The 27,640-nt window shown below is 41.6% G+C and overlaps 1 protein-coding gene across 1 annotated transcript in view; it reads right to left on the bottom strand.

Annotated features, from left to right (window-relative positions):
• LOC119651710 overlaps nucleotides 1-20,035 on the bottom strand; it is a 48,474-nt gene extending 28,439 nt beyond the window's left edge. The window contains exon 1 of the mRNA XM_038055423.1: nucleotides 19,602-20,035. Within this exon, the coding sequence (XP_037911351.1) occupies nucleotides 19,602-19,749 (148 nt within the window). The 5' untranslated portion in view covers nucleotides 19,750-20,035. The remainder of the gene's footprint in view (nucleotides 1-19,601) is intronic.
• Between the last annotated feature and the right edge of the window lie 7,605 nt (nucleotides 20,036-27,640).

Raw genomic sequence — 27,640 nt, 5'->3', positions numbered from 1 at the left:
AGCCACGATTTAACGATCAAGGTTTTCGTGATGGGCTTCTACATTTGGAGTGCGCTGACGAGGCTGCCTTAAAGTGGCTCCAGCAGGTAATCCCAACTTTGAGTTCCGGCGGTCGGCCCAAGTTCACTATTGTGAACACTGAGCTACGCAGGACAGAACATGTCGGATGTTGGCTACCGGGCCTTCGAAGGAAGGCAGAGGATATCATCCGCTTGCTGGGTGAACAGAACCCGGGCATGGACTTTGGGCACTGGAGGGTGAAGTTCATGAATGCCAGGAAGGACCAATCTACAAACGTGGAGGGCTTCAACTTGGTATTCGAACTGGACCAACAGAGTCTGAATGTGCTCAGGGGAAGTCACCATATGGTGCTCCACTTTTTCCTATATAGACTGAAATTCAGTCATATCAGGAGACTGTAGGGCATCATCTCCATTTTGAGAGCGAAGAACAATGATGGTCTTCGATTTACACAACATAGAGCAAATTGCAGCATCTTCGGTGCGCTCTCCCACAATGGAGACGTGCGCGGAGGATAGTGCATACAGGGGCGGAACCCCCGTATGGGGGCTCGCACTGGGGAAGGGACTACAGAGTGAATCCTACCTGCTAGTAACTTCTCCTACACCTTCCAAGGAACAGGCGGAAGGAAGGGTAGCCAGAGACGTGAACGAAACTGACTTGATGCCGGTTCGAGTGATCGAATCTATGCAACCCGGACACCGCAAACCAAGTAAGGTGCTAAGTAGAAAACAGACGAATGCTCTGCGGGATGAGGTGAGATCTTTCGTGGATGAGAACATGGGAATTGCGGTACTCCCAAGTACGGCTTTTCTCAGAGAAATCAATCACGAGGGGATCGAGTCTCTGGCGGTACGGTGTGGGGGAAACCCCGTCATACGCGGACTGTCGCATATGCTTCTAACTGTTTTCCATAAGACAATAGACTAAGTTTATGTCGAAAAACATAAAGATTGGTCAAATCAACCTGCAGCATGCCAAAGCTCCCTCCTACCTGTTGGCAGCGAGAATGACAGGATTTCCCCTATATCTTTCTGGTGCAAGAACCGTGGGTTCGATTTAACAGAATCTGTGGTATTGGATCAGTAAAGGGGGCTAGGATCTTCTACGACGAAAGATCCATAAGACCGAGAGCTTGCGTCCTGATGTCAAGACAGTTAGAGGCAACTATGCTGAGATAATATTGTTCCCAGGACTTAGCTACGGTCATCATACAATACCAGATAAATGGCGAGAGGAAAAACATAATAGTTGCCTCTGCTTATTTACCCTATGATTCTTTGTATCCTCCACCGACGCAAGAACTTAGGGATCTGGTGGCGTATGCAGAATCAAGTGGTCTCGAACTCTTAATAGGTTGCGATGCCAATGCTCAACATATTTGTTGGGGCAGTAGTAAATGCAATCCAAGAGGAGAGAAGCTATTTGATTTCATCACTTCAGCTGGTCTTATGACTGCAAACGTGGGGTGCGCCCCTACGTTCGTGGGACCGAGAAGAAGCGAAGTAATTGACCTAACAATCTGTACCCCAAAATTGTTAGAGTTGATTACACACTGGCGAGTGCTAGACGAGGTCTCACTGTCAGATCACCGATATCTAGAATTCAATCTGACTATTGCGGGCGAACAGTCTGCAGTACAAAGACGGAACCCTAGGAAAACGGATTGGGCAAAGTTCAATGAACTTCTTGGCAATAAAGCACAGTTCCCTAGGCGATTAAGGACTCCTTTGGTGCTGGAAGATGAATTGAAAACTCTGAACTGCACACTTTTAGAGTGTTATGAAGAGGCTTGTCCTATTTCCCGAGGCCAAAGCGGTAAAACAGTTCCTTGGTGGAACCGAGAACTGCAAAAACTCAGGAAATCAACCAGGCGACTTCTAAATCGTGCTTGCAAAAGTAACAAGAACGAAGACTGGTTAAATTTCAGGAACTCACAACGTGAATATAAGAGGCTCGTGAGGTGCTCGAAACGAGACTCCTTTAGAGCGTACTGTGAGGAACTGGAAGGCGAAAGGGAGACTTCAAGGCTGTGCAGAGTCCTCAAAAGGGATGAGTCGGCCAAGTCGGATTCTCTTAGAAAACCCGACGGTACTTTCACGAACTCCAGACTGGACTCAGTACAGACCCTCCTGGAAGTACACCACCCAGGGGAACGGGTGAGAGAAGTGGTAGGGGGAGAGTTGACGGTTCTTGCAACCCCTTCAACATGCAAGTGTTGCAAGAGGAACTGGAACACTGCGAAAGCGGTTGTTACCCTTGAAAAGGTGAGAGCTGCGATACTGTCCTTTGAACATTTCAAAGCACCTGGCATGGATGGCATCTATCCGGCAATGCTAAAGGAGGGTATGGAGCATTTAGAGCGACCTCTAACAAATATTTTTCGAGGATGTCTTGCTCTGGGCTACGTGCCTTCTTCTTGGCAACAGGTTAAAGTAGTTTTCATACCGAAACCTGGGAAAGATGACTATTCTAATCCAAAGAACTTCAGACAGATCAGCTTGACTTCATTCTTGCTGAAAGGTTTGGAGAGACTGGTGGAGCGTCACATTCGTGGAGGGGCACTTAGGTCACACCCACTTAGTGAAAACCAACATGCTTACCAACGTGGAAAGTCCTGTGAGTCTGCTCTTCATTCTTTGGTCACAAAGATAGAGGATGCAACTTTGAATGGTGAGTACGCGATGGGGGTGTTTGTGGACATTGAAGGGGCTTTTGACTGTGCGCCTTTTCAAAAACTTTGTGATGCCGCCAGAGCGCATGGTGTTGATGATGCTTTAATTGGGTGGATCCATGCTATGCTAACGCAAAGATTGCTGTGCGCTGAGGTAGGGGTCGATCGCTACCTAACTACGGAGGCAACGAAGGGCTGCCCCCAAGGAGGTGTGCTTTCGCCGCTTCTGTGGAGTATGCTGATCGACTCACTGCTATGCGAACTGCAAAATTTGCCAATACACGCTCAAGCTTATGCTGATGACGTGGCTGTACTTGCTGTTGATCGGGATCTTGGAACGGTGTGTAGGAATATACAGCGTGCCGTTGATTTGATAGACAGCTGGTGCCTTAGACATGGTTTGTCAGTTAATCCAAATAAAACCACAATAGTTTTATTCACAAAAAGGAGAAAACTGGATGGACTTTGCCTCCCTGAGATGAGGGGTACTACCCTTCAACTCTCCGAAGAAGTGAAATACCTGGGGGTTACTCTAGATAAAAAACTTCTTTGGAACAAACATGTAGAGGTAAAGATGAAACGAGCTCTCACGGCTTATGGGCTGTGCAGACGGACCTTTGCCTCGACATGGGGACTCAGGCCTCATGTGGTAATGTGGATATACGTTGCCATCATTAGGCCGATGTTCGTATATGCATCCGTAGTGTGGTGGGTTAAAGTGAGACAAAAAGGTTTTCACCGTAAACTAGCTGCACTGCAAAGAACTGTTTGTCTGGGTATCACTGGTGCCATGAGCACGACACCCGGCGCAGCTCTGAATGCACTACTCAATTTGCAGCCCCTGGATATATTTATTCAAAGCACTGCAATGCGAGCAGCTCATAGGCTAATTCGATTAGATCTATGGGAAAACAACGGATGTGGGGGGCACAGAGCATTGGAAGAATTACTGGGAGGACTGAATCCAGTTCTTACAATGCCTTCCGATTCTCGTGTCCCCATACATCTGTTTGGTAGAAGATATGTAGTTACCCTGAAGCGTAGAGAGGACTGGGAAGACCCAGAGGAATGCGTGGAAGGATATACGGAAGTCTTCTACACGGATGGTTCAAAAACAGAAGAGGGTTCTGGAGCCGGAGTCTACCTCTCGAATAAAAACGAGAAGTGGGCTTTTCCTTTGGGACAATATGCAATGGTTTTTCAAGCCGAAGTTTATGCGATCCTAAGGGTGGCAAACTGGGTGATTGACGAGCGGTTGAAGGGCAGGCGCATCGCAATCTGCAGTGACAGTCAAGCTGCACTGAGGGCTTTGAGCAGTCCTTTGATCACCTCGAAAATCGTTCAGGATTGCAGAAACCGTTTGAATTCTATGTCTAGATTCAATACGGTGGAACTACTCTGGGTACCTGGTCACTGTGGCATAGAAGGAAATTAAATCTCGGACGCTTTAGCGAAAGAGGGGTCAATCTTTTCGAATTATGGAAAACAATTTTTTGACATCCACTGAAAAATTATTTTTCAAAGTCAGATTGAGTTGAAGTAATGTTGGCGCAACAATCCATATTGGATGAGGGCTTTGAAGTGTGTTGGAGCACTTCATTCAAGACCGTAACGGTACACCACAGTACACTGTAGGAGGCAATGTGCGCCCGGAACTGAAGTAAGGGGTCAGCAAAAGACGTTCGAGCTTCGTAAATATTAATATAATTTAAAAATGGTAGCTGTAAATATATGTTAAAAATATAAATAGTTGAATGGTGCTACATGCACACTGTGCGGTTAGTTCCTTGTCGATTCTGTTTAAAAAACAAAAACTTTATCCTCAGAGAAATTACATTTTTGTCAATATTCTATTAAATTCCATATTAAAATCCATAATTGCTGTATATATGCTAATAAAGTTTTAGCTGCCTGACAGAGTCGCAGAAAGGAAATCCAAGCCCGAGGTGAAAATTATACAGGCTTCTTATATCTCTTGTATATTTAAGGTTTTGTGTCAAACAAAACCTCTATAAATTCGGTTTACTGTCTTTCTGTATGTCTGCCTGTGTATCCTTCTTTCTGTCTTTTACACGCACAATTGCTACTCCTCAACTTCCACGCGTACATGTTGAGTATAAACTGAAAGGTTTCGACTTGTACTTTTCAAAGCGGTCCTTTAGAGATTTGGTGCAAAAGGAGGAAGTGCGGAGCTGGAAACTGATAAACTGTTCCATGCACGCATTTCATGAATGAAACTATCACATCGGCACCTTCCAAATAGATTTTGCTGGAGACTACGCAAGATATATACCATTGAAATTCGTTTTTTCATTCAGAGATTTCTCTTTTTTCGACCCAAAATACAAAAATATACAAATTTGACAGAGACCATGACACATAAATTTTCGTTCAATCAAATATGGCTGACATGTTCTTTTCATCTCTCTCTCTCTCTTACCAATACAATTTGACGAAGATTATGCTTTGTCCTTCTTCATCGCTTAGCATGGGTACGTATAGGCTTCCGGAATACATTTGCAAGTCGGGGCATTTTAGTGTGGGTACTGCCTATTAGATATACGGCGACTCTGTCCCCACGTTTACGTTACGGGAGCTTGTTGTTGGCAAGTGTGCAGACGCGCCAGATGGCCAACAAGCGGTAGCAACTACGCCAAATACCCTGTCCAAACGCTTGCGATTGGGACTTTTTGTCAAGCCTTGGCTACAGTATATCTAACAGGCAGTACTCAAACTTAATGGGCCGAACTTGCGAAATATTGGGGAACCTTATCCATACACATCGTAGGCCCTCAACATCTGTCAGCATTTACATGCGGTTTAGTGCCTATGATGTGACGAATAAGCTTCCCCAATCAATCGCAAGTCCGGTTCGTTGAGTGTGGGTACTACTTATTAGATCGACTGTGCCTTAGCAACAATGTGGACAGCACTTAAGACCTTCTTATAACTTAACGAAAAGAATAAGAGCGGGATTTTAGGCACCAGTCCTACTATATATACTAGAAAAAATGATGGATGCTTCGAAAGAAAAAAGCTCTGGATGTGGACTGAATAATTGTTTGACCCACATACAGGATGAACGTTGAAGATGGAGATGGAAACCAAACTTCGTGAGCTGATAATCACTATTTAGCCTGATGAAACTCAGCTAAAAGATTGGCGCAAAAACGACGTGTCCTATGCGGATGTTACAATATAAATACTCTGGCACGATCCCAAGAAAGTGCGAAGGAGAGCTTGGTGAAGTTCAAAGTAGCGAAGCAAGGTTGTTAACAAATAAAGGAAGGGAAGGTCAAAATCAATGAAATAGACGAAATGCTTGGTAACGAAACATTAAGCTCATGCTGCCAACATAAAAAATTAAAATATATATAGCAAAACAAAGTTTACAATATATAAAACTTTGACTAAGGTTACGGATGAGAGTTTTGACGAAAATCTGTTCGGACGCGTACTTCCGAAACCTAACATGGGGTATTCTGACATGCCCTTCGTTTCCATAGTAAACACTTTCATTGGAAAGCAGGCGTTTGTTGGTTTAAACGAATTTGTCGTAACCCGTCAGAGTACATTTTCGCCGCCAGTAGATGTGAGACAACGTAGCAGTCCGGAGAGCGAAAAATCAATGCTTTCCAACGTCGAGACCTCAGGCGCAAAGAGGGATGTAAACATTTTTTTCATCGAATATATGTCATGTGTGGTACTAAATGAAAGGTCTCGATTACCACACTTAAAGGGAGACAGGATTAATTTTCGGAAAGCACGGAAACTAAAAATTCGAAAAAAGTCAGGACGTGCGCTCATATGAAATCTAGGCCTCAAAATATTCCGATATCTGCTGAAATAAACTTGCTAAAGGTATATTAGCAACTTTTTGAAGTAGCCTGGAAAAACCCCCTTAAACTCATCCTAGGAGTACCTAATTTTGCAACAGCATGGAGGACAGCATCGCGCATAATAATAATTATATCTGTTGTTGTCAGAACTCCTAGTGTGAAGCTTATGAGGTTGACTTTTATCAATACAGTGCTTTCCAGATTAATTTCTTGCGTAAATGGATCTTTAGAAAATAGGGCACGGTTGAATATTTAGCTACGTACACGCGGGACTGTTCCGCACTCATCGTTTCTCACATAAGGCAGCACAAAATCCGTTTATACCTGAGGCGTCTAACTTCCGGACTTGTTTTTGTTTCATTGTTAAGATTGCGTCCTAATTATGCTTGTTTAAAGCTACCGTGATTTTAGTAAGTTATAGCAACACTTAAATCTAATCTGATTTTTCCAAATGCTCTCACGAACCCCTAGTAATTAAAAACCAATTACACTGAAGTGGTAATGGTGTCTCCCAATGAATCACAGTTAACAAAAATCAATGATGTCTACTTACTAGCAGTTATGAAATATTATTCGCTATTTTTAAGGTTTTGTGTGAAACAAAACCTTATTAGAATCGATTCGATGTCTGTCTGTCCGTCTTACTGTCTGTCACACCCGATTTATTCGGAAACGGCTAGACCAATTGTCACGAAAATTGATAAGAGTATGTGATCTGCCGTTCCCTTTATATGCAGCAACTGGCGCCATTTCATGTTAAGTTTAAGGGGGGGCTCCTCATACAGGTGAAAGGAGGCTGCAAAATTTTTTTTCACAGAATGTAGCCATGTGGGATATCAAATGAAAGGTCTTAATTAGTACTTTTCGAAACTGGTATTTGATATATTGATATTGGGTGAAACATAGGGGAGTGAGGGCTATAAATATAACATAAGAAAGTGTAACAGGTTTCGTTCGCAGAACCTATCCAACCGAAAAATCAGAAAAAAATCACAGTAGTGCACCTCTATAAAATCTAGGCCTCAAAATATATCCGGTTTCGATATCTGCAGAAATAAAGTTAATAAAAGTATATTTCCACAGTTTAGAAATTCACCAGGCACCCCCCTTATGTTCATCGCAGAAGTACAAAATTTAGCATAGGTGTAATGAATAACATGGTGCACAATTCGGTTAAGTTTGAAGAAAATCCAACCATTATTAACAAAGTTATAAGGGGTGAAACTTTGCAATTTTTTGTGAATTTCGTGCACTCTACAACCTGCGTGACGTCATCATCACATATCAATTCGTCAATACCACAACGAAGTTAGTTCATATGAATTGGATGGAAAAGGATTATTTTGTTTTAGTTTTTTAGTCATTTGTATATGAATATGAATTATTGCAACGAGATATGTGTGTATGTAGGTATATAGTATATGCGTGCTAATGGACTTTGCGGGTAGTGCCTAATTCAGATAGATATAAGAAGTAAATCGGAAATATGGGTACCATCGATTTCAGTGAGTGGGTTCCCATCTATCCTATTATAAGTACGACAATTTGAGCACTTAGTATAAAATTAGGTTAACAGAATGTCATTACGGTGAAACGGAAATTAATTCTTTGTAAGAAATTTAGTACATTATGTATGTTAAAATTTGAGAAAAATTTGGTTAAATAGCTAAATTGTGGGGAAGAAAACCACATTTGCATTTGGGAAGCTATTATTTTTACACAGCTTACTCTATTTCCAAAAGCAAACTTTTATATTCTAGAAGTTCTTTATGCTTTATGATTTTAGTGGCTACAGGTGGCCATTTTTCTAGAAATTAAAATGCCGGTAGCATCTAAAGAGAAGAAAACAAGCCGGAATACTGAAAGCTCGCACTTCGGGTATAAAGGTTTTATGTTCATCCTATGTAAGAAACTTCAACGCACATTTTTCTATCCGTATATAGCTGCAAATCCAACATACTCCATATTTTTCCAAACTACGAGACATACGTACATATTACAGCCGTAGATATTACGTTCATCCTAAAAAAACAAACTGCCTATTTCCGAGTACTGTACACATATATGCACGTACATATATAAATCGATGGTACCCATATTTCCGATTTACTTCTTATATCTATCTGAATTAGACACTAACCGCAAATTTCATTAGCACGCATATACTATATACCTACATACACACATGTCTTGTTGGAGTAATTGATATTCATATACAAATGCCTAAAAAATTTAAAAAAAAATTCTTTCCGATTCCATTCATATGAACTCACTTCGTGGTGATATTAACGAATTGATATGGGATGATGACGTCATACACCTTGTAGAATGCACGAAAATCACAAAAAATGTACTTCTGGGATGGACATAAGGGGGGTTGCCGCGTAAATTTCTAAAATGTGCAAATATACTATTATTAATTTTATTTGTGCAGATATATATTATTATAGGTTCTGAGAGCGAAACCTCTTACATTTTTTGATCGTCATATTTTGAGCCTTCACTCCCCTACATTTCACCTGATATCAAATATGGAACCAGTTTCGAAAAGTACTAATTGAGCCCTTTCTATATCTATTCTACTATTATTAACTTTATTCATGTAGATATCAGAACTGGATGTATTTTGAGGCCTAGATTTCGTAGAGATGGACCACGGTGATTTTTTCCAGATTTTTCGATTGGATAGGTTCTGAGAACGAGACCTGTTACACTTTTTTTGGGTCATATTTTAAGCCCTTACTCCTATATGTTTCACCGGATATCAAATATGGAACCAGTTTCGAAAAGAACTAATTGAGCCCTTTCCTTTGGTACTCCACATGACCACATTTTCTGAAAAAAATTTTGTTCCATCCATTCACATATATGGGGACCCCCCCCTTAAACTTAACACAAAATAGCGCCACTTGCTGCATATAAAGGGAAAAACAGATCACACCCTCTTAAAAATTAAAGCCGTTTCCGAATAAATCGGGTGTGACAGACAGACAGACAGGCAGACAGACAGACGGACAAACAGACATCGACTCGATTCTAATAAGGTTTTGTTTCACACAAAACCTTAAAAATGCTCTGGATGTGGACTGAGTGCCTACAAACAGGATGAAGTATGTAGATGGACAGCAAGCTTCGTAGCTCATAACCACTATTTGGCCTGATGAAACTCAGCCAAAAAATTGGCGCAAATCGAAATCGAAATCGCCTGACATACAGTTTACCCGGTAATTTGAAAATAAACTGTATATCTGAAGGATATAAATGCAAATTGTCAAAGTAGAAAGAAATTCGCAGCATGTATTGCATCAGTAGTTTCGTTGTTCTAGACAAACCTGGTTTGTTTCAGGGTAATTTGAACGATGATGCGAATGTCATTGCCATGCAAAAATCTTCATGGTGTGGAATAACAATCGAATTGAAGGAAAATGAGGATAAACCGTGGGACTTTCTTTTTCTTTATTGCAACAGTGCTTGCCGCCTGACCTAATTTAACCTACATAGCCATTTCCGAAATCAAAGTAATTTTTATCAAAATACTTTTGACGCTATTTGGGCATACGCTCTTCGCAGTAGTTTGATTCAATACCGAACTTCAATGTTTCGCTGATGTAATGAGTTCTGATTACGAGTAACAAGTCGGGAAACCGGAAGCTGGCCACTTCAGGTATAAAGGTTTTGTTTGCTTCTTCTGTGAGTATATTTGGGTGTAGAACTATTCCATTTGTACATAGCCCATTATGTATATGTATTTAGCATGTCAGATTTAGTACTTCGGGTTGTAAATTTATACCGTAAAGACAAATTTGAGTTACTGTAACTTGGAGATAATATGCTTCATATTATATTTTATACTACTACCAACTTTTGTAACGCTGAGATAAACTTAAGGAGGGTTTTACTCAATTTTCCCAAAAATATGGTAATATACTATTATTAACTTAATTTGAACGGATATCGATATGGAGAGTATTTTGAGGCCTGGGCACCATATAGATGCAGCTTCATGAATTTTTTCAGATTTGGGTTGGGTTGGGTTGGGTAATTTCTGAGAATCGGTTCGTTAAAAAAATCGTCACTTTCCACCTCTCCCACCCGCCGCCTTTTCAACAAATCTCAAAACTAAGACTACTAACCAAGACCTTTCATTTGATACCCCACATGACTATATTCGGTGAAAAAAAATGTTACACCCCCCTTTTACATGTATGGGGACCCCCCCCCCCCCTTAAATCTCAACGCAGAAGGATATCACTCACTGCATGTCTGGGGTCCACAGTTTCCACCTTCTCACCTAATTTTGTGTCAATCAGTGTGGCCGTTTCTGAGAAAAGTGCGTGTGACAGACAGACAGGCAGACATTGAACCGATTTTAATAAGGCTTTGTTTACAAACAAAACCTTAAAAACCAAATTATGTAGTTACAAATAAAAGTCTGTATGAAAGTTGTCCAACGAATTGTTATTAGTTTTAGTTAGTATTAACACAAAATTGAAGATGACGATAAATCAACTCCCACCAACGTGAATTTTAATAGGTTCTTTAAAGGAGTGTCATCTACAATGAGACAATTGAGAGGGGGTAATGGGGTTTCGAAGTATCCTCCTGAAGGTTTCAGAGAAATGCGCAGTTGGGGAAAACTTTCCGAGCCTTACGACATTCGTTCTTTCCATTTTCACAACGGGAGATCCCTTAAGCTTTTGGAGCCGTCATCTAATTTTCAAAATATCTGAGAATTTTTTTCATTAATGCTTTCATCCAAAAGAAGTGCTTGCGATAGACAAATGGACGGACAGACAGGCAGACAGTGAACCTATTTTAATAAATTTTTGTTTCCAACGAATTAGGGTAATATCGGACCCTTAAATACTTTCTGGGGCGCATCATTCTCACCCATATGGATTAAGTGAACCGCTCGCCGGACTAGCAAGTTCATTGTTTTGCACAATGTACAGTAATAGTTTTGACCCAGCTTTTGTAAGTTGAAAAAAGCCCTGTGGATTTATCGTCGTACCTGTTATCGGTTGTGATTTTCGACCCCAGATAGAAGAAATTATGAGCATTTTCAAAGTTGTACTCTCCTATCTTTATTGTTATCACTTGGTCACTCCTAATTCATGCTGTTGGTTCCTTCGCTTTTGGTGCTAACCATGTCTGTCCTCTTAGCTTCATTAATCTATAGCCCAAGATACTCGATCTGGATAAAGGCAGTTTGCACATTTTGGGTTGTTCTTCCCATAATGTCATGTTAAGGATAGCCCAGTATTTGGGTAGACTTGAAGAGAATGGTGCCTCTCACATTAACATGAGTATCATGGATTACTTTGGTGTTGTCTCTCTGTCTTAGACCGTTGTTGACGGTGAAAGGTCGGGATATCCTGGTGTTTTTATCTTGCCTCGTACATTGGTCAGGATCAGCCTACTCAATCTTATCAATTTAAGCGGCATACCGAATTCTCTCATGGCCGGAAACCCTGTAAGAGGAAGAAAATAATCTAGTCCTGTTAAAAACTTGTAGCGGCCACTACTTTTCAAAATGTTGCGGTGCCTCGAAAATGGGTTTGGGAATTGCCAGGTTAGGCTGATGGCAGGAGTTGAATGAAAGTCGAGTTTACATATGTGATGTTTATTTAAATCCAATATCGATCCTGCTTCTCATTGTGGTGTTCACACACAGACTTTTACCGAGTGAGTATTATCCCTGTAGCAATTAGCTAGCTTTAGATAAGTTTAGTATAAGAGAAAGGTAATTAAAGCTTCTAATGTGAGGCAAGTGCTTGGAAGTAATTAGCACCGCCACAGGGGCCATTCTCGTATCATTAATAAGCTTATTGGTAGGGTGTATTCTCTTTACCCCCCGCCCCCCCCTCCCCCTCCTTTGAGGGTAGTACTCACAAACCAACATTTTGATCTCAGAATACCCCCGTTTAAAGCACATAATTTCTTAAGGGGCGCCGCCCGCCACGATTTTATAACAGAGTTTAAGTTCAAGGTTGAACCTTACCGTTTTGACATGAAAATATCCCCACTTTAGAGCGCGATAATTTTTTAAAGAGGTGAGCGTCGTCAATTTTTAAAAGGATTAGAGAGAAGGTACCTTTGCCTTCCTCTTTCAAACCCTTTCTATTTTCTCTCTTTCTAAATTCGGGTAGGGTTGAAAAATCAAACTTTACCGTGATGATATCAAAGGCTCCAGTTTTTAAAAGGGAGCGACCGTCACGAGTTTTCATCAGGATTGAAGAGGGATTATCATGACTCTGCTCCTCCATAAACTAGCCACCCTTTCGGAGATGGGCTTCAAAACTCAACGTTTAATAAAGTAGATTTCGGAATATTTTTTTTCATCCCTACTATATAGATTGAGGCATCAATATTTATTTTGCTTTTTTTTAAAAGGATCACGATTAGATGCGCTAGTAAATTTTTTTGTATGGATCTAAGTATCACTTTTCGCCTTTTAAGAAGTTCCAGCTAAGGGATTGTGGAATCATACATTTAAATCATTGGAGTCTGTCATTCCTCGCTTTCATCTAAGGAAAAAGTCTACCTATATCAAATTATATCCCTCATTATGAGGGCTGAGTGAGTGAGTGAGTGAGTGAGATGTTTGGCTCCACCTATGCAATTGGACTGCCGAATTTTATTCTTATTTTCATTTCCAAATCGATCAAACATATATTATTTGTATTGCAATTTCTATTATTATTTGGATATTAAGATCCGTCCCGTTGAAAGCTACTATGCGCCAGGAATATAATGGGCAATTTTTTTCCAATGCTCGGTATTATTTACTATAATTTTGTTGGCGTCGAATGGCATCAGATATTGTGTTGATACTGATCGCTCTCTTAAGGTGAGACTATAATGTATACCTCATCATAATTTTACTCCATTGTTCATATGAACCCTATTTGGGTAGAGTTGTTCTATGACTAGAGAGTCATCTTGTTCTCCCCTCAGCAGAACTTTCAAAGTGGATGAACTGCGTCCCGATTTCAACTGAGGATGAAAGGAGAATGCAATCCGTCATGATTCTTCCTCGTCTCACTTCCTTTGCGATTTTCCAACTCTAACCAGAACCAGGAGCGGACATCAAATAAACGATTCTTTGAGGACCTCAAAGAGGTCCGCTGCTGCTGGATTCTGCTCACCTTCCTTTCCCACAGCAATCCCGGTATTAGGAGCTTGGCATCAAAATGACGCATCAAAGTGGTAATTTGGCTCCTCGGAACGTCTACTGATACTTTCATACCTACCTTCATCGTTTCGATTGCGTGTTGCTGATTGTGAGCCATTTAGTTCCATGCGTGCGCTAAACCCGAACATTTTTAAGGTTTTATGTAAAGCAAAATCTTATTAAAATCGATTCACTGTCTGTCTGTTTGTCTGTCACACGCACTTTCCTCCAAAACGGCTAAACCGATCCGAACGAACTTTGGTGGATAGATGAGAACTATGAAATCCCACGACGAAATCTACGAGCAATACCATGACCGTCCGGTTGTGGATAAAATCCGGCTCAATAGGTTACGGTGGGCGGGTCACCTAATCCGTATGGATGAGGATGATTCAGCCCAGAAAGTCTATACGGGCAATATCTATGGTAAAAAATGAAGACGAGGCAGACCCTGCCTAAGATGGAGCGATGGCGTAGGCTAGGACGCCAGACGGCTTTTAGGGAAATCGAATAGGTGGACCTCGTGCAAAACCGGGATGTCTGGAGTTCCGTATTAAGGCAGGCCTAGACCGGATACCGGTTGTGGCGCCGTTGATGATGATGATGATGATTTATCAATGTTTGGAGGGAGCGATGTGGCATGTAAATGATTCTCCAATTCAGTGGCATCTATAGCGAACTTAAAGACTGCAGTTGAAAGCGTTCATGTTCAGTTCTAATGATATACCGTCAAAGCCAAGGTAGATGTAGTGGTGTGCTTGGAGAGCGTTTATCGGATTAAGCAAAGAAAAGAGGTGAGGTATCTATGGGTGAGTCGATTCTAGCAAGTCTCCCTCGAGTCGGTTGGTATCAAAAATTATTTTGTCCTTTGGTGGTGGAAGAAGTGGTTATCAGCATCGGGCTCTGGCGCTCATATTAATCACCACAATACCCAGTTCCATCCTAGCTCAAAATTGTTGGTTAGGGTTGGATTGAGGGCCGAGAGGTATATCTGAGTATGATTCCTGAAGAGGCAGTAAGTGCGTGTATTATTGTCGATAATTTTGATCTGCTAGTGCTTGGCGGTCATTGTAATCGGAGATACTACTAAGGAAGATAAAAGATTATGCTGTGGTGAGATTGAATCGTTTGGTCTGATTACCTACTATGATCCTATTCTTCCCTGACTTTTACTAGCCAATAGAAAGAAACATCATCATTATCAAAGAACCAAGCATCGAGAAAATTTCCAGCCTGCCCGGTTGCCTCGCCGACTTTCAATAATTTTCGAAATATAAGACTTTTTTACCAAAATGTAAAGGGTCGAGTTTTAACACTACATCATCTACTTTACTGCAACCTGGTTGGGTGACAGGATTTTAGATTCCGAGCTTCTCGAAGGTTACTTTGTATTTCGTTGTGAGAAGGATTTCGTTGTACTTGGCAATACAACCGGCTAAGGTTCCTTGATAGCTGCCCCCTTTCCCTGCCTTCGTCTCCTTTCCCGTACGAAGATTATCAGAAGGCCTAAGAAGTCCTTTCCTCTTTTGTGGAGACCTTAAACTTCTCTTACTCCCGTGGCCTACTACTCTCGGTGTTCCTCCCTCTCCAATACCTCCCCATCGTTCCTTTCTTTTACCCACTTTCATGAACGCCCTTCAATTTAACCTTTGCAGAAATCATTTGTTACTTTTGATTTTATCTTCTCCACCCTTCTTCCCATGCCACTCTTACGTTGTTTGCGACGCCCATAATCCTACTATTGAGTTTGATGCTGGGATCATCTGGCTCCTATTCTTTGTCAACGACCTTCCCCCTCCTTACTTGCTCTGCTTGCTCTATACCGACGACTTTAAGCTGTTTTCTACTATATGTTCGCCTATAGGCTATGTCTCCCTTTAATCGCTGGTGCTCTGCTAATGGGATAGCGCTAAACATCAGAAAGTGTATCTCTAAGTGGTAATCGCTCAAATCCACACCCACTTTCTATTCCTACTCTTTTGACTGTTGACACTCAAGACTTAAGATTCACTTTAGACAATAAGCTTTACTTCGACACCCAATGCGCCGAAGTTAACAATCGGGCCGTAAAACTGTCGGACTTTACACTACCCTCTTCTTCTGATTTTGAATCCTTCCAACCCTCCTTAACTCTCTTCAACCTCCTCGTGCTAAGTATCTTCGACTACTGCTCATTCCCTTAACCCCCTCTTCCTAAAACAACATTGAGCCTATCTCGATCTATGCATATTTTTCAAACTTTCCATGGGTCTGATGGACTGCTCCTCCCAATCGTTGCTGGTATAAGACATATACATTTGTGTATATGGTGTTCAGAGGATCGAAAAGCCAAGATCTCAGCCTAGTATTCATTTCCACCACATCATAATGAACTTAACGTAGACATTATATGGAATTCTTAAATTCTTAGAAAATACTATTGTCTAACAGGGTGCTCTTTAGAAGATCCTTTTGTACATCAGAGTAGCTAATATAATAATATGTGTACTTATATCCTTTCCTCTATGAGAAAAGAGCATACACACACTACCTTTTTAAGGTTTTCTGTAAAACAAAACCTTATAGGTTTGTTGGCTGCCTGTCTTACGCACTTTTCCCAGAAACGGTTAAACCGATTGATACCAAATAAGGGGGAAGATGGAAACTGTGAACGCTCTCTCATACAGCGAGTTACATCGTTCTACGTGGAATTTAAGGTGGGTCTTCTTACGTGCAAAAGGGGATGTATATTTTTTTATCAAATGAAAGACAACATATTCCTTCCTATTTTTCCTAACTACAAAATATGCGCACATATTACAGCCGTACGGTGTTGTAGGACTAAGTTAATCTTGGGATCATGTAGTTAAAGTGGTTTTTGAACTCCGCGGAGGGAACTACAAAAATATACCCCCTAAGTGTGCTAAGGAGGATAATGCAGAAAGTAATATCCGAGGTAAGGGATCGGGTGAATGTGAGTCGCATAGCGTCGAGAACGCGGCGGTTACAGTTGCGTAAGGGGGACCAACAGAGCAATATTTGAGGATATTTTTAACGAGGGAGTTAAAAAATGTGTCAAGGAGGGCTGGATTAAAATAAAGTCAGGGGAGCAATTCACATGTTTGCCAAACCTAAAAAAAGCAACATAAGCAAACGTGTGGATAGGCTATTTGGGTTGGTTCGTGTAGATTTGCCAGCGCTTGTAGGCAATATAGTACGTCCACGCCCTTGTCAAACCTCAACAGTTTGTGGTAAACGCAAACATGCGGATAAGATGTTTGCCTTGGTATGTGTAGGTTCGCTCGAGCTTGTCGCAGATCCGATTGAATGTCGGTTTCTTGCACAAGTAAAGAGGAATATGCCGCCAGTGCTTGCGACTGTGTGTCTGATCTAGTGAGGATGTGCTAAACTTCCTGCAATGTGTGTGCGTGTGTGTATGCGAGATGAGCGAGGGGTCTCAAATTAAGTTTACGCACGAAAGTTGGCCACTTGGAACGAACTTCGAAAACGTGGTATGTTCATTAGACATTGCAGTTGCAAGCGATTTGTGGCTCACCTCGTACGTTTGTAGAGGCTTAGAGTTTGCGGCAAGCGGCGAACATGTGAAATCGGCTTAATACTAGCCACAGACATGGAACCAAACTGTTCAGCAAGTTGTTGGTTGCAAACGTGCAATCCTACCGCAATCAAGAACTTGGTTGACAATTTGATGGCACGTCCGTGCCTAGTTTAACGCACTTGCAAACGATGACGAAGTGACGAAGTGGGTCAGAAAATTGCTGTGGGGAATTGGCACTGGAGCCAGTCAAACAGATAGAAGTGGGGAAAAATGGCGTGGTTTTACGCAAATTCTGATCATGTGATCAAAACGGCTGGTAATGACCCCCAACTGTGGCCTTTTTTATTTAATCCTTGATTTCACAGACGAACGCAAATCTGTGAAATAAGTAAGAATAGGAACGTTTCTAGAAGACAGGAACGTCTTCCTTATTGCATGTTTTCAGGCATATTTTTGAACCTCCGTAGTGAATCGAGTTGGATAAGAGCACAGATATATGGGAGAGTACTAGTAGAGAAAATTTTGGGGGGAGGGGTTGGTTGGAAGCCATTGGAATGCTAGAATGATGATGAGACCAGTTAAGCATGTGAGGTTGAATGAAGGGAAAATATCAGTAAGAAATTCAGACAAAAAACCAATGCAGGAGAGGAAAAGGTGGATTCGGCGCGGAATATATATTTAGTTACAATTAGGACTCCACTGCCAGTGGACTTCCGTAATGCAGTACGATCCTTGTCGCATCGAAAAACGGAGTACCCTCCGGAGAGGTTGGAGTTTAATATTTTATCAGGTTATCAGGATGCTGCAATGTAGATGATATGATGAGGAGGCCCTAACATTTTGATAGAATATTCAGGCAGGAAAGGTGGAATTAGTGCCGGTCAATGGATTGCTCTGAAATTTATCCGAAAGTTAGTGCGGATGTACGGCTTGATGATTACACGTTCCGCCACAAAAACGGATTCTCGAATCATTGGAAATTCATTGCAATAAGTTATTTTGAACGAAATTATAACTTGGTCAGAGTTGTCAATTGTAAGTTTGACACATAGGGTTGGTTAAGGCGAGCCAACTTTGTTCTTAATGTACTCGAGTACCTCGTCCGAAGAAGTAGTGTATGATAGCATGGACACAAAGAGCTGTTATGGTAGGGAGGGCACCTTTTATCCGGGCTCAGTGGTGCGAGTAGGCAGTAGCGGATGCTTCACTGACAGTGGAATCCATATCAGAGGGTTTGGCTGCTAGGCTGTGATTCGTGAACCATGATCAAAAGAAGTTCCAGAAAAGGCGTTTGATAAGAAAAAACGGTGGATAAAATTCCTGTGGGCAAGAAGGTATTAAAACATTGCTCCATCCAGAAGATATTTGGAGTTCAGTCTGTACTGGTAAAATATATAAGCTAACTGACGATGAGGAGTTCCAAGTGGTTGTCCTTTCCCTCTCCTACCCTGATACGATTAGTTGGGGTCACGAATGTTTCTGTTATAAAACTGAAGCGCAGTCTCGTGAAAAATAACTAGGTAGATTTTGTATATGGATACCTTATGTCTCACAAAGCAGCAGACAGGAGATATGTATTTTTTTATACCAATAAAGAATTTCAGAAGCAGGAACAGCAGAGCAAAAGTGGGTAATATGCAAGCACTTTTGAAGTAAGACGCGCCGACGTGAAGTGAATATTTGCGAGAATCTCATTGCATCGATTCAGATATGTCCTTGATATCAACGTTTTAGGTAGTCATTCCCTTAATAACTGCTCACATATATCGTATTGCTTGTTCTACTTTTTATGTGTTCACTGAACATAGGCTGGTCCTTGGACGCAACCCAATATATGGAGATCACCCTATCAATCAGCTCTGAATTATTCAATGCAGCTTCGCTTGCATAATCTGCAAATGCTGCATTCGAAATTCCATTTATTTTATTTAGCCACGCAGTGCATATGCGTGTATGAATTATCATTGAAACAAAGAAACATTCTTGTTTCTGTTAGCACGTATCTCCATTTCCATGTATTCATCACAGCATTTCAATTTAACACTCGCAAGATATGGTTATATTAGCATGCCCGTATTCAGTCTACAGAAAGCACAACACAACGAGTGGTGACCTAACCCACAGACCTATAAAAAGGACAAAGTAGCCACTTCCCACGGCGGCATAGTTCCAACGGAAGTGATAGAAATTGTTTCGCTGTCCGGAAATCACGAAAACGCACTTTGCGAGATACTAACTCACGCTCCGTAATTGAGTCGGCGAAGGTCTACTGTCGTCCGTTAGCGTGTAACTGATATTCGCATTCCGCGGGTGCTTCCTTCTGATGGCATTTGATAAGATAGTAAGCGAGCTTACCTGGAGGTGTGGTGGGCGGCTGTTGGACATTAGGACTCGTTTTGCCGAATGTGGTCAGGGCCGTGGAACTCACTCCGAACAGGACGATGAAGACTGTGAACAGCATCGTTAGACTTCCGCATTGTGTGAAGCGTTTCAAGGCGTGCATGGTGGCGGCTATTGTTGTTCCGTCGATGTGGGGTGATGTGCCTTTGAGAGATTTATGCAACAACCACTATGAATCACAACCAAGATCGTCCCTTGACTACGCGTTTTCGCCGTGACCGCCTCTTTTCACAGAAACTACTCCTCTAGGGCTCACGTCTCACAAGGATAAAATAACTGGTAAAGTCCACCACTCGCCACAAGCTAGCACGCAACACGTCTTACCCGGAGCGATGATTTAAAGAAAGTAAGGTACATTTACCGCGCTAGGGTTGTTATTAGTCAACCCTTCAGGCATAATTGACCTCGACACGGGCAGCGCATGTCTGGTTGGCGCTCGATCTTTGTAATAACGAACGCTACTACGGTTTTTCGCAAGTACGTTGGCAAGTAACTGCCTTGCCGTTTTTAGAAAATCTCTGCTGTGCTTTCTTTCCTCGGCGTCCTTTCAAATTCGCCTGCCTAAATGTGGGTAGGTCTAATGTTTTCTGTTCGTGCAAATAATTTATGCGGCTATATCGTTAATTTCCTTATTCGTATAATATATTACGTTGCCCGTCGAGTTTGAATGCTTTATTTTGGTCGGAACATTTGAAAATTGAGAAGTATTTGAAACGAGCGATGGAATACGAATTCAAGGAAAAGGTCATTATGTACTTCTTGAACTTATTCCACCACCGCGGCACAACGCACACAATCGATACTAGTATGAGATCAGTCTCAGTTTTTCATTATTCATATTTCGTGCGCCCGGGACGAAGCTAGGAAGGTGCAAGCTTCCATTAATTTCGGCATAACTTGAGCCTTTAGCTCTTTTACTTTATTCAAAAGAAATGCCGATATTATGCGAGAAATATGCTTGGGCGAAATTTACATGAGCACGAACGGAACATTGGAGTCTTGTCCTATTTTGGCGAAAAGGGACTTGAGTTGCTTACGCAAATTCGAGATTCGTTGCTCCTTCATGCCGAGGTGCCGAGTTCCATTGCATGGGACGCCAGGCAGGCTTGAGTTCAAAAGACCATAACGCTCAGTGAACCATTGCGAGAAAATTCCGCATAGTGTCACAAGCAGCAGCTTTGCAGGGTACGTGAATTTGTCCCAGAGGGGTGGCATGACTCAAATTATTTAATTTGAGTTTAAAGAAAGGAATTTGAAAAGGCAGCTTGAATCCATGCTCTTGGCGTGTCTGAGGTGCTTAGGTCGCGAGTACCGCCTGCTATCAATAAATTATGCGCTACCACTGAACCCGAATTGTTGATTTGTAATGTTATGATTGTAGCGTCTAAGCTTAGCGTGCCCACGGTTCTTCAACCATGAAAAACTGAATATTGCCCTTAAAGCCAACGTAGAAGGGAAGGTTCCTGATTTTATGACACGCTAGTATTGCAAGGAAAGAGGAAAAATGTCCTTTTTATGTCCATGTGCTCAATCTCTTTGCATCCCACAAAATGTAAAAAATCAGACTGCTCAAATTCGTGTACTACAAATTCGGGAAACTCTTGAATTACCAATAAAAATTCAATCCACTTTGGAATAGTCTAACAACAATCATCATCGACATAATGTCTAGCTTATGGGTGCATTCGAACTTATAATTATTCCCTCAGTCTATGTAACACTTGCTTCCATTACTTCCCTAAGTGAATTCTGAATGCAGTTCGAAAGAAGGCCAGGAGAAATCGTTAACCAGGAGAGTGGTATTGTGAGAATTTCCAGGAAACTTACGAAATATAATAATATACTTTTATTAGCTTTATTTGAACATTACTATAGATAGAGCAGGAAATCTCAAAAAGGTGCTACTGTGCCAGGTTAAACCACCTCTACTCTTTTGCGCATAGTTCTTCTTTTGAATTGTGAATATTCTGGCGTTTACTACAATCCAATAAGCCTCTGACCTTGGCCACTTTTCTACGAGGTTTTAGTGTTTAATGACTAAGTCGAAGGCGTCTATCAATTTTCAGCTCTTCTCGATGAATTTCAAATATTGCAGCATAATATGTTCCGCAAATGTGGTGGTGCATTCGGTAAAGTCGGGGAACTCGTCCAATTCAAGGCAATGCAAATATTTCCTATAACTCTATAATTATCGTGTCTCGTTAGGAATTGCATGTTTTTGTTCGAAATATTTCTTAATACACGTATGAGTGCATCGACCCTTTTTGAAACTTCCCCACTGTTCCTGGCATTTATTCTGTTAGCTTTTCAGAAGTGCGAGGGGGATCAAAGGTTCATTCCTGCAATGGCACACACTGCCTCACTCAAGGCGATCTTAAATGCGTTGAGCGCTTTAGCGCTATTAGTCCAGAGCTCAGCTCAGCGACTCCAGGTATCTAATGATCGATTTTCAATCAACCTCATGATGTTGATGGATATTGATAATATTGTTTTTGTCGCAATTGGTGACAATTACGCCTTTGTTTTTTAATCCGCCAGGTTTATGGAATGAATTGTTTCGCTTCAATATAATTCCATTCCTTCGGCTTGTTTCGCAACTACAACCATTTTCAGGTCATTTGTAAAATAATCAACGTTACCTCCTCTGGCACTTGATGAACAAGCACCAGATTATACATGATTTCCCACCTTAAGAACACCTCCTATTCCGTCGTGTTCCGTCCAGCGGAGCCTCTTTACAAGATGACTCTCAATTGATGGAACTAAGTAGTCATAGACACCTAGTTTAGCCAAGATTCCGTTATCTTATCTCAAGTTAGCCGAATTAATGGTCATCGCATTTCAAGATCCTTGACCATTACTATTACATCGATTATAAAGACCCAAGACGGTCATACCCACACTGTTACACCGCTAGACTAGCAAGAAGAGCCTGTTGTATACCTCTTCAGTATCTTCCTCATAATATTTAAAATGTAAGTCGTTAAGAAGAGGGTCGCCGGTTGACTTCGGTAACTTCTGGGCGGGAGGCACTTCTTCCACCCGGTAAGACTTATATCATCATCATCAACGGTGCAACAACTGGTATCCGGCCTAGGCCTGCCTAACTAAGGAACTCCAGACATCCCGGTCTTGCGTCAATTTATATGGCTGTAGTAAGAAGAACGCATTAGATGTAGATATTGTTGCTGTTAAGTCTATCGTAATAAACCAGTTTACGGAAATGCCTCTGTTTCATGTGTGGTCGGTTTTCCCTTTGCCCACTTCACGGCGTTCCACAATCTATCGTCACTTCTACATTTTGAGCTGCCGCGTAGTAGTTGAGATAAATTTCTACTAGAGATGGGTTGGTGATATATGTAGTATCATAAAAGTGATATCACTTTAAAGTGTAATATTACATTACCATCACCGAGCACGATCCAAACACTACCGCATCACCTAAAGGTACAACCCGGCCAATCACTACACTAAATGTCAAAATATGTTTATATTAATTTGTAGGCAGCAATACACACTTGAGCAACGCTGCGTGACGCAACATTCAGCGGGCAACGTGACGCGGCTGAGTTGCGTGACAGAGAATATTTTGCAGGGTCGCGCGTCATTATTTTAACGAATCCATGCGATTTTCCCAGTTGTCATTTATAATTGAAGTACACTTTTTTAAAATGGTGCAAGAGTAATAAATTACATTGGTGAGTAAAAACGAACCACTGTTTAATGTGCGCAGCAGTAATTCCAAACATCAAGCAATGAAAGAAAATATGTGAGAAGAAATTAACAAGCGAATGGGAGTATCCAATAAGTCGAAAAATAGATAAATTTAAAAATTTTTAAAATGTGTACAATCAGGCCGCAGAAAAAAGTCCAGTTATTATCGTGGTTTTCGTTGTAAACTAACTAGTGAATATACAAAAAATTTGAGAAGACGTTTCCGTTACCTGTTAAAAATTATTTTATGACAGCAAATACACTCTGCCTGGTTTTATGTACATATTAAATTATCTTAACTTTTAAATATTTAAGAGGATAATCCCGGGTGTCGGATCCGCGGAATCGATTTCTTTTGGCATCAGTTGTATCTAGATATAGTGTAGACTATAGGGGCAAAGTGATTTTTGCTATTCGGAGTCGTTCGGAAATTATAGCGTTGAACACGTGATAAGTCACATGCCAGATTTATGTAGATCGGCGTAATAATGCTCGAATTTATCGGTCCGAATGACGTTCGAATGACTTCACTAAAAAGACAAGAATTGAAGCCAAGTCCGTATATGTGTTTCTTCGAGAAACCTAACGTTCATGGACTAGGTATAGCAGATTAGTGGTCAGTTAAGGTTTTATGGCAAAAAATCTCAATTTACTTTTCAAACGCGTTTTTCTCGTAACCGCATGTTGAAAATCGGCTGCCACCATAGCCCAAAATCTATCGATTCCGCAAACTAGGATAATTGCGATTCATTCAGCAGTTTTTTTTATTCATTGAAGAAGCTGTGAGAAAACACCAAAATTCACAAAAAAAGTTTAACACGACACCAAAAATTTAGCTTTTAATATTTTTTAATAATCCTAGTTTGCGGACTGTCTGTACGTTAAAATGCCGTTTACTTTTTTCTCTAAGGTGATCGCAGCGCCCTCTAGCGTGGCAGAAGAAAACACCTTTTTTTGGAGATGGGTATAGAAATTGCTCTGTATTTCAATAATGAACTATGCGATCGGGCTGGAAAAATTACTATGCACGCCCAAGGTATTAGTAAATCTATGGTGAAAAACTCGTATTTGTATCTTTATCCAGTTCCTCACAACAAATTTCTAAAAAAGCGGGATCACTCCTTTAAGCTGAATTCTCCTACAAAATATTCTGAATTCCTGGCATAATATGCCAAATGCATTCTCTAAAACCCGTCGAGCGCGGCTATGCCAATTATGAAATTTTTTTTCTTTCATTGCCGCTTAGTTGGGAACCTGGGTAGGATCTCATCAGATATATTTTTAAATGCAATGCCTCGTCTCCAACAATAACATGCGGTACTGCCTTATTCGTCCCTGGTAATACTTTCGGTGGAGGTAAATTTACACTCTTTTCTTGTAGCTTTCTTCCCAGGTGTGATCTCGCAAATGATCTCTCGTCTTGTAGTTGAAGCAAAGAGAACCACTATTGGGAGGAGCGTTTCGGTTGGTACTTCCAGCAACGATAGCGATCATCCGCTAAGTTTGTTGGTTGTTGGCGATTCCCCAGAGAAAATGCTGACTTCGATAAAACCACTTTTCACACAAGAAAGCTCATCTGAAAAGCCTGGAATTTTTCGAAAGAAAACAACAGGTTATAGACGCAAAATAGTGTTCGCGGAGGTATTTCAGGACTATTTGAAGAAAAGAATGGACGCGAGAAAAGCAAAATCCCATTGCAACATTTTTTAAGGCAATGTCTGCAGCAATGTGTGCAGCGATTACCACCTCTTTTACAATTGAGGATCAAAAATGAAGTTTATAATGCGATATCTGGAGCAGAAGAGGAAAATTTAATAGGCTGTCCCAGCTCCCGCTCTTTTCAACTTGTGTCGGCCACTTGTTTGAATCAGCAACAATTACAAGAAAAAGAAGCCACCAATACGAAGTTCTGGAAGTCAATATCGGCCGAGGAAAGATTTGTTGTCAATTTGAGGTGAGATTTAATCTAAATTAGGAAAGTGTAATTTTATTAAGATTTAAACCGTTAATTCATCATCATCAACGGCGCAACAGCCGGTATGCGGTCTAGGCCTGCCTTAATAACGAACTCCAGACATCCCGCCAAGGTCCACCAATTCGATATCCCAAAATGCTATCTGGCGTCCTGACCAACGCCATCGCTCCATCTCAAGCAGGATCTGCCTCGTCCTCTTTTTCTACCACACATATTGCCCTTATAGAGTTTCCGGGCTGGATCATTCTCATCCATAAGGATTAAGTGACTCGCCCACTTCAACCTGTTGAACTGTTTTTTATTCACAATCGGACGGTTGTGGTATCACTCATAGATTTTGTCGTTATGGAGGCTACGTCCATCCTCATGTAGGAGGCCAAAAATTCTTCGGAAGATTCTTCTCTCGAATGCGGCCAGGAGTTCGCAATGTTTCTTGCTAAGAACGCAAGTCTCCGAGGAATAGATGAGAACTTGCAAGATTATTGTCTTGCACAGTAAGGGCTTTGGCTCTATGGTGAGACGTTTCGAGTGAAACCGTTTTTGTAAGCTGAAATAGGCTCTGTTGGTTGCCAACAACCGTGCGCGTATTTCATTGTCATAGCTGTTATCAAAGTTGTAGTCGCCTATCTTCATTGTTTTCGTTCGGCCAGTGCGATTCGAAGTTGTTCGTTCTTTTGATTTTGGCGCTGACTTTGCCACCATGTACTTCGTATTGCCTTCATTAATGTGCAGCCCAAGATCTCGCGCCGCCTACATCTCGGGGTGTTCTTCCCATGATGTCGATATCGTGAGCGTAGGCCAGTAGTTGGGTGGACTTGAAGAGGATGGTGCCTCTCGCATTTACATCTGCATCGCGAATCACTTTCTCCAGGGCCAGGTTAAAGAGGACGCATATTAAGGCATCCCTTTGTAGTAGATCGTTGTTAATGTCGAATAGTCTCAAGAGTGATCCTGCTGCTTTTATCAGGCATTGGTCAGGATCAGCCTAGTGAATGTTATGAATTTTGTTGGGATACTGAATTCTCTCATGGTGGTGTACATTTTCACCCTGGCTATGCTGTCATAGGCTGTATGGACTGATGTCCATATTCCAACAGTTTTTCCATTGCTTGCCGCACAGAGAAAATTTGATCTGTTGTTGATTTGCCTGGAGTGAAGCCTCTTTGGTATGGTTCAATGATGTTCTACCTAGCCAGATAACGGAGAATATCTTCTAGATGGTACTCAGCAAAGTGATACTTCTATAATTGCTGCACTACGTGATATCTCCCTTTTTAAGGTTTTTGTGTGAAACAAAACCTTATTAGAATCGATTCGATGTCTGTCTGTCCGTCTGTCTTTCTGTATGTCTGTCTGTCTTTTTTTTTGTTGAGGAGGTGGAAATCTTCAAAAAGACACTGGTCTGGACACACCAGCGTGTGGGATTTTTACCCACTAAAACCACCCCCGACTCCCTCCCTGCCCCGCGGAACCATAAGGTATTACATCACGGGGCGGAGTCAGCTCACTCTAGCTTTGTCACCTTTCTTCTAAACGCTGCGCACGTGATCGCGTTTTTCTCCTCTCCTCTGCTTTTCGCAGTTTATTTTGGATAGATGCGATCATGGAGTTTACCGCATCCCAATTCTCTTGATGTGCTAGCATTTTCGGCACTAAATTATCTGGTACCAGCACCTCTCCTAGAGTCTCCTCTAGATTCCTCCTTTCTTCCACAAATCTCGGACAGTGGAAGAATACATGCTCTGGGTCCTCTGGGACTCTATTGCAATTTGGACAATCGGCTGAGGTCTCCAATTTAAACCTGTGAAGGTATTGGAGATATCCTCCGTGCCCCGTGAGAAACTGGGTGAGATTATAATTAATCTCACCGTGTCGTCTCTCCAACCACTCCTTGATGACAGAAATGAGCCTGTGCGTCCACCGGCTCTTTGCCGAGCGTTCCCACCGCTCTTGCCATCTATTTATGGATCTCTCCCTTTCAGTCTTCTTCGTCCGCGAGGAGGAAGAGGTTGGCTTTGCAATGTATATGTTCGCCATCTCATCTGCCAAGATGTCAATCGGCATCGTTCCAGAGATGACGAATGCTGCATCATCTGAGACAGTCGTGAAGGCAGAGCATACCCTCTGCCTGTCTGTCTGTCCGTCTGTCTGCCTGTCTGTCTGTCTGTCTGTCTGTCACACCCGATTTATTCGGAAACGGCTAAACCGATTGTCACGAAAATTGGTAGGAGTATGTGATCTGCCGTTCCCTTTACATGCAGCAACTGGCGCCATTTTGCGTTAAGTTTAAGGGGGGCTCCCCATA

The sequence above is a fragment of the Hermetia illucens genome, chromosome 3 (assembly GCF_905115235.1).
Source record: "Hermetia illucens chromosome 3, iHerIll2.2.curated.20191125, whole genome shotgun sequence".
Lineage (NCBI taxonomy): Eukaryota > Metazoa > Arthropoda > Insecta > Diptera > Stratiomyidae > Hermetia > Hermetia illucens.
Note: the sequence above shows the minus strand (reverse complement) of the source record. Positions and strands in the feature narration are given on the sequence as shown.